Source organism: Egretta garzetta, unplaced genomic scaffold (genome assembly GCF_000687185.1).
Source record: "Egretta garzetta isolate BGI_Z169 unplaced genomic scaffold, ASM68718v1 scaffold11, whole genome shotgun sequence".
Classification (NCBI taxonomy): domain Eukaryota; kingdom Metazoa; phylum Chordata; class Aves; order Pelecaniformes; family Ardeidae; genus Egretta; species Egretta garzetta.
The window spans coordinates 3,095,545-3,107,664 of record NW_009258621.1 but is presented as its reverse complement, the minus strand read 5'-3'; the positions used below and the strand labels follow the sequence as shown (position 1 = coordinate 3,107,664).

The following is a 12,120-nucleotide window of genomic DNA, read 5'->3' as shown; positions in this document are numbered from 1 at the left end:
TTGACATTCAGAGAACGTTACCACTTTTTAAACTATATCATAAATACTACTATCCATTTCATTAGTATAACATGACCATTTATACTGATGTATTTCAGGATTAAGAGATATGACTAACATTCATTTGTAACCAGACGTTCTTGTGCACTATATATTCCTCAGGCTTCACCTTTTGAGTTTGGATTTGGGTTTTTTTGGTTTTTTGGGGGCGGCGGGGGGGCAGGGGCTGTTCAGCCTACTTTCAGTCTACAGCTGTAGAAACTGGAGACTTGCTATTGAAAAGACAAAACCAGAAAAGCCTCAAATGAGTTGTCTTCCTAGCATTTGTTTAATCCTGAAGTGCCTAGTTAGCCCAACTTGCAGTGGACTACAGCAATTTTTTACTATATGGGAATTTCTTTGACCATAGGACTGACTTCTGCAGCTTTCATCCCACTGAGTATGAAGGAAAGTAAAGGTGGTACTCATTTCAGAAGATCTTGTAGGTCTAAGATCTTTGAGAGGAAAGAATACATAGGAGGAAAAAGTCAGTAATATTTCAGAAAACATTTTTTCTGGCAGTCACTGTAGTTCTCATGAAACTTACTCAACGCCTCAGCAAAATGGACTGTTTTACACACACAGATAAATGAATACTCTTACAATTTGTTACAAGCTTACTGTTGTTAGAAAGAGATTGTCATGATTTTTTTTTTACCTTTCTTACGTAAATATCAGTGTTCTTATCTTGAGTAGGTTTAAGTGAATGGGGAAAAATAACAAATATTTAGTGAGATTTGGTAAACTCAGTGTAACTCTTAGGGTAACTTAAAGAACCAGTTGTATTAGTTTTGAAAATCATAATTAGCTCCTTTCAGAAACATTTACTTTTTGATGCTTATTTTAAAGGTGAGAATGGTAGACTCTTTCGGCCAGCACACTTCAGAGAAAAGATTCTGTCTTGTGCCTCATTACGTTTGCTTATGCTTTTTGATGATGGGAGAAGAAAAAAAAATACAATTAAAAAACCAAAAATAACAACCTAACAGCTGCTTTTAACAAGATTAAAATCATTCCAAGCAATGTGAAGGATTGAATGTGAGTCAAGTTCAGCAGAATTACCCACAGCATCCAGCTCACTTAAAATGCACGTGATTTAAAAGCTGTGTGCCTGAAACAGCTATTCAGAGTTTAAAAGAAAAAAAAAACAAACCAAAGAAATAAACAAAACAAAAAAACAAAAAAACAACAAACAAAACCAAAACAACCCCCCACCTTTGTATCTCAAATTTCTCATTCAGGTGTCTTGATGATTCCAGATGATAGCCTGGTGTAGCATGACTGAGTGCCAGGACAGAGTTAGTTAGGTCCCTTCCCCAAGGATTAATATGTGTAACAAGAAAGATCTTTTAGTTCAGTCAAGAAGTGAACCAAACAAATAAGGACTTAAAGACGGGATTCAATATCCAGGCCTTATCATGGTATTCTTGAAGCTGTTTTCCTTCTGATGGGTCACAAATAGCCATTCTGCATATTTCTGGGTGTTTTTCCAGATGACGGAATTAGTTTACCAGTCTCCAGGGACCATTGGGGTTGTGACATTTTCTCCTCTTTGGGTTCCTATAAAGGTGCCAAGAAAAAGAGATGAATCAGCAAGTGCATGAAGAATAATCACAGTTGAAAATAAAGGCGTGTTATTTAGCTCTGGCTTTAGGACTGTATAGCTTTTAACCTATCAAATATATTATATACCCTATAAAATACAAAAATAACACACTTCTTTTGCCTAGGAGCAACACAAAAGCAGGGGCTTTTGGATCCATGAAGGGGAGCATAAATAGTGCCTTTCCTTCAGGGACAAAAGTGCCTGGGCTGTAGAAAGTAAAAATGCTTCATTGTCCCTTGGTCTTACCAAACAAGATATGCAAAACAGAGTATCTAAGAAGGAAGAACCCTTTCCCAGTGCAGATACCCAGCAAGTCAAAAGCACCCTGGTTAGTTCGGCGGGCCCCCATGATCTCAACACCACTTAAAATGCAAAATACTTTTGTCATGGAAGACCATCATTGCTTCTTTCCATCCCTGCTCTAAGGTCATAAAGAATCTGGGGCCATGAACCAAAACTTGCTGAGAAGTCATCCCCCAAGAGCCACGTGGTTTGTCCCAGCTTTTGGGGCGGATCTTCCATTCAGGGAGTTGGACTGGGAGGTCTCTGCATTCCTCCCTTTGAGATGAAGGAGACAGGCACAGATGTGAAGGCAGAGATGTCTCCAGTCCTTGCCTGTTTTCTGGTTTTCCTGGCGGGCTGCTCGGGATGCCAGCACCACTCCTGCCGCTGCGCGGGCAGGGTCTTCATTTGTCAGGAGAGTAAGGTGGTCCAGGTTCCCCAGGACATCCCCGCCAACACCACTGAACTGTAAGTAGGGAGAGGGAATGGTTGCAAACAGCAGCCTTGTTGCTGGCTCTCAAACTGCTTCTTGGCAAGCCAAGGGTCGGGGTTCGTAGGGAGTCGCTCGGGAGACTTACACCAGCTGTTTGGAAAGCACAGCCCTTCCTCCGACATTCGTTTAATTACATCTTGAAGCTCCTCTCCGTTACTCTGATCGTGCTCATTTTAAGATCTCTGTTAAGAAACGATATGGTATGTTATAATGCAAAGCGCAGACTAAATTTTAAACAAGCTTCCTTGGTGCTGTGACAGTAATTTGAAGCATAAAGCCTAAGCTTTCTTTACAGTTTTCTTTAGCGTTGTCGAAACATGTAGTGCAACTTGTCTGCCCCAAACCACTTGATGATGAGCGTTCGTGTTTATACTGTGGGAGCTTTCCAAAGGTTTGTGCTTGTTTACCAAGAGGCAACTTAATGTTTTCTTTTTAAAATCGTGAAGGCATTAGAGAGAGGACTCTGATAAACATTCAGAGAGCGAGCCTCCTCTATCAGAGGAGCGGCACGACTGCAGTTGGAGAGAGTGAACCACGTAAAGATGCCGTACTGTGTTACCCAAGGAAGGGTTTTATCTATCTTAAAGCTTCTCTTTGTTTTCCATAAAGTAACATGAGCAATGCTGTATGACAGCTGGTTTCTGTGTCAGTAGCACAGGCGAGCAAAAGAGCTTACGCAACAGCAAGTATGTAATCGTGCAAACGATTGTTTTCATTTTAATTTTTTGTAAAGCAAGTTATATCACCCCTTGCCTACACCCACAGCCATCTGACATTGTTAGGACCTAAAGCAAAAATGAAAGGAGCAGTCCTGGATAAATCCTTTGATTAATAAGTGGAGTGGCAAGTCTGGAGGGAGGATACGAGGAAGAATGATATGTCAGTAGTTGGAAAAATACACCCCCATCCTGATTTTACGCACCACAATATATCTGTGGTTACTATCCCACAGTTTTCCTAGGGCAGAAGTTACGTTTCGTTCAGAAGGAGGAGTTGTTATGCTCACTGAATAAGTAGACCGCGGTGAAAACTTGAGAAAAATGTCTGAATTAACCACAGAAGGTCAGTAAAAGTTTAAATCATTCTCGCAACTAGAGGGAAAAATAATCCATCTGTGATTTAGGTCATCTAAATCCTGAGTGAACTGTGCTCCAGGCATACACTGCTAATTTTGTTTAATTTTGCTTTGATTCTTTCTTTAGATTACACAGTTAAGGTCTGCCTTCTGGGGATTAAGCAAAAGCAGTTTATAATTATTTCTGCAAAGAAGTAAAGTTTTACATTGCCAAAAAGCACCTGTTAGTAAAATGGGATTTATTTGCAGCAAATCCTTGTTAACTTCTCAAGCATTTGTTGAGGATGCTAATTTGTGGGTTCCTCAGCAAGAGCGTGTATTCTCTCAAATGGGCTGACTACAACATCAGTGTGGCTGAAAACAGTGACTGAATCCTCCCCTCTGGCAGCGACACAAAATAGTAGAGTTAGAATCGCTCAACTGGACTCTTTTCTCACTTACACCAACTTTTGGTTCCTTGGGAGGTAATTATTTTCCTGTTAAATCAGTATAGACCTGGGATTGATTTCAGCATGGCTTGAGAACTTGTCCGAGAAAACTCTGTAGAGTTGCTTTGAATATAGCAAATGTTAATGTTACTAAAGCCATATATATTAGCTGAAGAGCTATTAAGGGACACATAAACCTTAGATTTTCCTTCAAGGTCAAAGGGGGACTCCAGAAAGGCGCCTTCCTATGCATCTCTCCACTGAGTGCCCAGTGGGGTGATTCAGGTGACTAAAATAGACTTCACTGCTCCAGGAGTTGTTCAAATGCGCTGTTGGTAACAGAAAAAGCTTGCTTTATGTTTCTTCAGAAAGCCTCAATGAGTCAAAAGGGGTTTAAGATCAGTCTAGGAACTTGAGCATAGGCACCTACAGTGTCTAAGGACCCTGTATAGGACAAAAGCAGAGACGACTTCTTGCTAAGCTCAGCTCCTGAAAGGTACTTTTCTCACTTAAGAGCTCATTCTGGGAGTGCTGGGTGGCATCTATTTTCATTTGACGTAAAGGAGGGGGTTTTCTTCAGTACTCTTAGAGCTCTTCACCTTCTCTTACGTGGTCTTGATAGCTTTCCTCAGCTATCCTAGTGTCCTTTCCTTGTGCCTTTCAGATGTTGAATAACATACTGGTGAAAGCTTTGGAGAGAGAGCAGGAGCCTGATAAGCCTCAAGCACTTCTCCTGTTTCTGTGTGTTTCTGTTCCACTACAGCTTTTTCTTAAGTTGGGACACTGGCATGTGGCAGCCAGCTCTGTTACTTGCTAAGAAAACTCAAGATAATGGTAAAAATATTGCCTTCAACAACCATTATCTATGCTCTTTGCCATGGCTGATTTTTTTAATTATTAATTTTTTTTTTTTTTTTTTGAGGGTTGGCCATTGGCATATGCTGCCGTGATGAGTTTCTTTGTGGTTGGTTTCCCAACAGTGAGATCTTATGCTCCACAGTGGGCGTGGGCTCTGCAGCATGGTACAAGAGCCGGGGGTTTGCTCCTGGTTGGATTAGCATCTGCTTTGGCAAGGGTGTTTCAGAGGGGAGGGCTGGCAGCCTCTTACAGGGACGGATTTCAGTTTGTACTTACCATGTGGAAACAGAGCAGGGATCAGAAACCATGGGTTTTCATTGCTCTTCTTGCTGCCACGTCTACTTCTTCACTTCCAGCCCAAAAATCTCATGAGAGGGTAGTTACAGCTTGGTTTGTCCATCGCTCCTTGCAGATTTGCAAGCACTCTACAGTTGGCATGCTCCGAGTGTTTGCAGGGGAGGCTGTGGTTATTAGCTGTTTTGCTTTATAATCTTTGCCTGGAAGAGGATTTGGACAGAAGTATTCTTGGTGGGGTTTTTTATAGATACTGAAATGCCTGTGAGAAATCTAGATGGCTGTGCCTTACAACTCTAGAGGTAATCTGTGAGAAATCAGAGGCCGAAAGTTCAGAGGGGAAACTTAGGTTCATTTGTGTCAGAGTATTGACAATTAATTGCCTTGCAGAGTGAGAGAGGCGGAGCAACTCAGTAGTCACCTAAGGCAGTTTAATCCTTGCAGATTTAAAACGGTTTTAAAATCCAGTGTCAAGCTTTGTAATCTAGCCTTAGTATTTACCAAGTTTCATTTAGCCATTAGAGATCTTGCTTTGAGAAAGCAGTGCAAAAAACCAACTTGCTCTCAGAACAGAAGGGATCCTTCTTAAGATTTAGCAAACGACTTTAAGCAGAAATATATGAATATGAACTGGAAATTACAACTAGAAATGCCAGGAAAAGCTTCCTCATTCTCTTACAGCACCCTTCCTTGCTTTAGAGTTTCTCATCTCGGCAGCGCTTGAAATCACTCTTAGCGTATCCCAGGGAAATAGAGAGCTCTACCCCAGCAGGTAAGTGAAGCCATTTGGGCAGTAGACTGTACCTCTGATTTGAGAAAATAAAGCAACAGTACAAGGCAGCTTAAGAAGGGAGGTGAAAAAGGCTGCTTGGACCAATTCTCCTTGCACTCCTGCAGAGTTTTGTGAAAGAAATATTGATATCAGCATTTTACCTACATCCTGTAACTAATGCTGTGATAAAAAGGTATTAGGAAATCAAATTTGGTCATATTGTATTTGGTATAAAGAGAAACTGCCTCCACCTCTGTTATTTTCCTAATTTTCTCCTACTCCTAAACTTTACTTCCTGATGATTAGCCACCCTTAGCCAGTGTATGAGTGAAGCAGCCCACAGCAGCGTGTAGATTTTGACCAGCTGGTACCTTCTGCCTGATGGTTTCTACGCTGTGGAGGCAATATAAGAAACATCTCTTGAGAATGGAGGCTCCTCAAGGAAAGCTTGCAAACTTGGATGTGTGACTCAGCTAATTAAAAGGAATTGTTGAACGTGTTAGCGTGCCAGAGGCTCTAGCAGGAGATTGGTGCCAGTTTTAGAAAGGAGCAACTGAGACGACTGGAATAATTGCCGACAGAGATGGTCCATCATTTGGCACCCATCTGTCTAAGTGCTATCTAAGAGAGAGGCAAACTGCAGGTAAAATAATTAAGGCCTAGGCTTGATCGCATGGTGGTTTGTATTTTAAAATCCATTCCCTGGCTTCACTAACCAGTTTAGCCATTGTCTGAGCAGTTTAGAAGTAAGTTATGCAGAGTGTTTTCTCCCAAGCATCTGCAAACTATAAACAGCGGGGTTTTTTTTTTTACTTGCTCCCTGCATAGGTGTTTTTGTACAATTGCTCAAGGATATTTATTTTAGACTATCAAGTCAAGGATGAGTACATGTCTGACCGCTAAAACAGCGGCTGCCTTGAAATAGCAAGTCCTGTGTTATGTACTGAGTCAGATGTGCTTCCCTGCAACGGAAGCGGCGGAGGATGTGAACCCCCCCTGCCACTCCGTTACTGACAGCTGCAATTAGAACGTTTCTTATGCTTTCACACTTAAGTCGAAACGCCACTGAAACCTGCAAAGAATTAGAGTTCTTGCTCAGGTGTTTCTGCTGGGGGACTGACCCGAATTTAAGAAAGGCAGGGTGTGGAGAGGATAAAATAAGCTAACAAAATGAAGACCCATGAAGCTTTCAAGTCCCTGTGTTATGGTGGTTGATCATATAGTTAATCAACAAACCCACATATTATCAGAAGGGGATGAGAATACTTGCACAGCAGAGTATATTGAAACCATATTACATGCTATTTAAAGATATTTTTTTTTTTTTAAATTTAAACCAGCATTGCTTCTGTTAGGGTAGAAAAAAGTCTATAGTTAGTGCTACATTCTTTTCTTCCCAAATTTATGATCAGTTCATACCTTGAAGCGGAAAGCACCTACCGAGGTTGCTGTACAGTCACTGGCTGTATATCGGTGGAGTGGTCCAATGCTTATGCTGGATTCTATAGTTGACATTTTCATAGGGAGGATAAAAAGAAATAGGCAGAACATAAGAGAGGAGAAAGAAAAGGAAGAAAAGTGCCACTAAAGAAGGATAATAAACTCTGCAGGGCAGATCCTCAGCTACTATAAATTACCAAGTACATATCTCCGGTTTCCAAAGCTTCAGGAGCTTTTCAGCACGAGGAGGTATGCAGCACGCAATAGGGGCTGCTTTGCAGGGCAGTACTCTCTGCTGGCTTACCCGTGATATTATGGCAATAAATACACGTGCAGGACTTTCACACGACTTACAAGGACTGCTGCTTGATGCGTCTGTGAGAGACGTATGACCGAGTGTGAAGATTTATAGATGTGTGCATATGTATCTAATGTATCTTTGAAATGAAAGTGCGTTCACTTAAAATTTAATGGCAAGTGTATGACTTGTGAAATCACTAAGCTTCTTCCAGGGAAACACAGTGAAAGACGAGACTTGATTCTGTTTGCCTGTGGCATTGGGAGGGTACCAAGGTCTATGCCAGCTGATGCCCTTCACGGGGGTCAGCTACAGAGACATTCTCTCGATGTACAGGTTTTGCCTTTCCCGGCAGCCTGTCTCACAGACACACAAAAACCAGAGGGCCTGTGTCGCACCTCTACGCATCTGATACCAGGCAAAATGGGTTCCTGGGGCTGGGCAGCCCCACATCCCGAAATAAAGCCTCTCTGTTAGACATTTTAGGTGTATTCTGCTTCTCTTCCTACAAAGAATCAAAACTTGCCTATTGACTGAGATTATCATCAATGTTTTTCTAAAGTGTTTGGAAGATTAAACTAGTCATTTGTAGGTGTTACATTTTCTTGTCTCAGATATGGTGTCTTCATCTTGGGTGTCTCCCTGTTCAAATCTTGTTTCATATAATTATAACTTAGGAAAGTTTGACAGTGATGTTATTCATGAGATGCGAGCTGGTAAATACCAAGGTTTAGCGTAGAGGCACAGCAAGAGAGAAAAGCCCTGGTAAGATCAGAAGTAAGTAGTTCTAAACTAAAATGTAGTTAAAATAGAGAAGTTGGTAAGCCTAGGGGACATTACAAAGTAGGATGGAGGTCTGTCTTTTACTTCTCCAGGAAGAACATGAATCACGAACCAGATTTGAGGAATCATGAATTCACCGGTGTCGTGCAGCAGTTAATTTCCCCTGCTCTGAATAGCATGCCACACCAAACTCTTCAACAGCATGGATGATTTCCTAGCTTCATTTACTCCCCTTATGACAGCTTCTCACAATTCATCAGGTTTCACTGCATAGTATTAAACCTCTGTATTTTAGACTTTTTTGCCTTCTCTTTTCTAATATTAAAATGTACTAACTTCATCTTTCATCCCACCCAGGGAGGCCAAGACACTGTGGCCCAGGGAATCCTATTGATACTCAGATATGACTACTGCTAGCTGGGAGAGCAGAGCATAATCAGAGCTCTAGGGGAAAGTTTTGAAGAGTGCTTTTATGAGAGTGAAAGACATTAAAGTGCTTATGTGTTTCTGTTGCAGTTGCTCAGCTTTGCTGAGTTGCCCTTCCATCCCTTACACAGGGAGCTCAGGGTATTTAAACGTGAGGGGGGTGCAGAGTGTGTGTGTGTCTGTGTGTGTGTGTGAGAGCCCCTTATGCTCTGACCCAGCAGGGTACAAGCTGCTATACTGTAAGAGCCACGAAGCTAGGACAACTCATCCGCTATCCCTGTATCTGCATTTGTCCATGCGATATGCTTTCAGCTCCTCGCTCAGGTTTATAAATGACAGCTTGGGAATTTGAATTAATTATTTTCTGGATCTGGCCCTTAGCAAAGTCATATCAGCATTGCAGTCCTGAAGAATAAAGGTTATTATCTCCCTCAAAACCCAGGCCATGCCTCTTAAATAAAAAAAAAAAAAAAAAAATTAAAAATTAAAAAAAGAGCTTCTCGTATACTTGCTCTTCCCAGCAGCATTTCTGAGATGTAATGGAGAAGGGATCTCCAGCAGAAGATCTCCTTAAAAGCTCCAAATCTAATTCTTCTAGAAGAGTATCACACACTAAGCGTGTCGCCCGATAAGCCAGCAGGAGAAAGTCTGCTGTGCAGCTCAAGGGGTTCCTTCACAGATGCCAGGGGGGTCTCACCGGGCTGGTGCACCGCTGAAAATACTGGCTATGTGGAGAGCTTAACAAGGGTGAAAAACAGGGTGGATGAGGAATGCCACAGAGAACAGCTGCACAGAAGAGAGTTGCCAAGTTGAATACACATCCCAAAGGCGAGAGAGGCTCTAAGCGCCAGCAGTTTGTATGCAGGAGGCGGGTCCTGCAAAGCCAAACCAAATTATCTAGCATAGCAAAGAAAAATAAACAAACCTGCTAGACACCCAACTGAGGAGCGAAAGAAATCCATGCAAAGTTCAACATGCCTCACTCTCTTCTAACCTGACGGCTTTTTAGTTAGTTCTGCTTAACTTTCCTGAGTGTCCTTGTGCAGGCGAGCTAAAAGATAATTGGGGTAGGTTCACAGCTAATTTAAATTGTCATAGCTTCATTAACTTCAGTGGAAAGAACTAAGTTCATTTTCACTGCCTGGCAATGGGGACCCCTGTCAGCCACGTGTTGTTCATTTTGGCAGCAGCTGATTGGTAATTAATGTGTGTGCGTGTGTTTGGTAAACAAGACACTTTGGGCACAAAAGACAGGTATTATTTTTCAGAGCGGTCTATTAATTTTACATAGTGAGGGGCAAGCACTTTGGTAGGAAAAGTCACTTTTCTTTGTTTAAGAACTTGACCTTTTCAGACAAAACCTATAAATTATTTCACACTCTTTGGCTGTAGTTTGATTGGACTGCTCTTATTAGCAGTGAAATTTAAGTCATTAAAATGAAGCTTATTTCAAATTATAGGTCTGAGTCAAGCCTGGATTTCATGTAAGAGTATAGAAAATGATTTATTCTAATTGTCTTGCATACACTGTAATAAGGGCCCCAATTTCTGGCTTTAGTCAGGTACAGCTTCCATGATTTGGGGTTTCTAGGGTCAGAAAAGCTTGTGATTTGTTTGGTTTTGCGTAAAGTTTTCCACCAAACATCCTTAGGTGTTCAAGCTGCTCAGCCTGGAAGGTATGGATCCTTCTTATCTCCCATTACCTTATCAAGCCACTCAGATGTTTTTGCTCCTGGTTAGCTACAGGATAATTTACAGCCTGTTATTGTGTTCTGAGGGATATATGTTTCTGAGTGAAAGGAAAACAGTCTTCAAGCCAACTCAGTATGAAACAGCCTTTTTTTTTTTTTTTCATAAGTATATTGAGCTTTCCAGGCTTTCTGTCTTTGCCTGGATTAGCTAAATAATGCTATATCCTTGAATGTAACATATTCAAAACTTGCTATAGACAGGGCAGCCTTGACTTTAAACATGTTCGCGTTGGGTGAGCCTCAGGCTGAAGCTTTCACCTCTGTCAGCTCCCTTATGCTCACAAGAATGAGGTTACTAGACAGTATTTTAGCGTATTTCCCTGGAAACCCTGTTTTGTGAATGCCTATGGAGCATTGCTCCTGTAACAGTCCTGCTGACGTAAAGTTCCCCCATAGCACATGTAGGGATGTCTTTTCTGATATGAATCCTTGCCCAAATACAGTCAGTTAATTGGAATTAATTTGTAGCTATCTATTTGTAAGAAATCTATGAATTGTCAGTGGTTTTCCAAAAACACTACGTGCATAAACATTCAGTGGGGAAAACTTCCAAGTCTTCAGTGTTTGATTCATCTTTTCTTTGAGAGTGGAACGAGGAGGAAATACACTTCCAAACGATTGTCAGCAGATTTATTTTTTTTTATTTGAAATAGTAGAGTATAATGAAGAACTGGATTGGCTGTATGAAGACTGGAAGAGAAAGTGGTGCTTATTTCCTCAGGAAAGTTTCTGGTGTCCTGTATTTATGTTCTGAACATAAAACAGGGGATACAGTGGGATGCCCATCAGGCAACCTCCCCTCACCCTTTCTCCAAAGGGTGCCTGCCTGCACACCCCTACGCATGTGCTCGGGGGGTCTGTGTGCTTAACCTCTTCTTCCACCAGTTTGACTCCAGGCAAAGAAGATAAGAATGAAAAGCAGAAGCACGTATATGTAGCTCTAACTGATAAAATGGCCAAGGCTCAGCTGGGAGAGAATAGCAATTGAAGGGAGGGGCTGTCTGCCTGTCCCTTTTTCCAAAATCAGGAGCATGGGATGGGAAGATGTGATAAGTAGCTATTTGGGTTTGGTTTTCTTCACTGAAAAGGATTGTCAGGTGGGCAGGCTGAGGATTATAATGACTTGCTTTGGACACCTTCTGAAAGCCTTTAAATGGTTAGATGTTCTGTGCTATGGCTTGTGCTTAGAAATGATCCCTGGTGTAGCACTCTTGCCTACCCTTGGCTTTGAGAGGTTTGGATTTCAGTGCTAACTTCAGGGTAAGCTTTGATTTCTTTTTTCACTTGTACCATCACATGATATAAGTATACTGGGTTATTGCCTTTGGTAGCCCAGTAAGTGTGTTTAAGGACAAGAGCCTTTGTCAAAGGGCACCCTGTTCAATGGGAAGCGCTCGTGTCTGTGACAGCCGTGGACGCTCACTGAGGTAATTAAGCAAATCTGGCTCCAGCAGTGGAAGCACTGCCTGTGCTGCTTTCTTGGGCATCTCCAAGTCTCTTCACTGCTGCAAAAAAGGAGCACAGATCAGCCAAATCCATTTTTTCCATCTTGTTTACTACTGGGAAGCGATCAAT

At 41.7% G+C, this 12,120-nt stretch overlaps 1 protein-coding gene across 1 annotated transcript in view; it reads left to right on the top strand.

Moving 5' to 3' along the window:
• The first annotated feature begins 2,243 nt into the window (after positions 1-2,243).
• LOC104134627 (follicle-stimulating hormone receptor) overlaps positions 2,244-12,120 on the top strand; it is an 83,255-nt gene continuing 73,378 nt past the window's right edge. Inside the window, 1 exon segment of the mRNA XM_009648204.1 lies at positions 2,244-2,395. Coding sequence (XP_009646499.1) covers positions 2,244-2,395 — 152 coding nt within the window.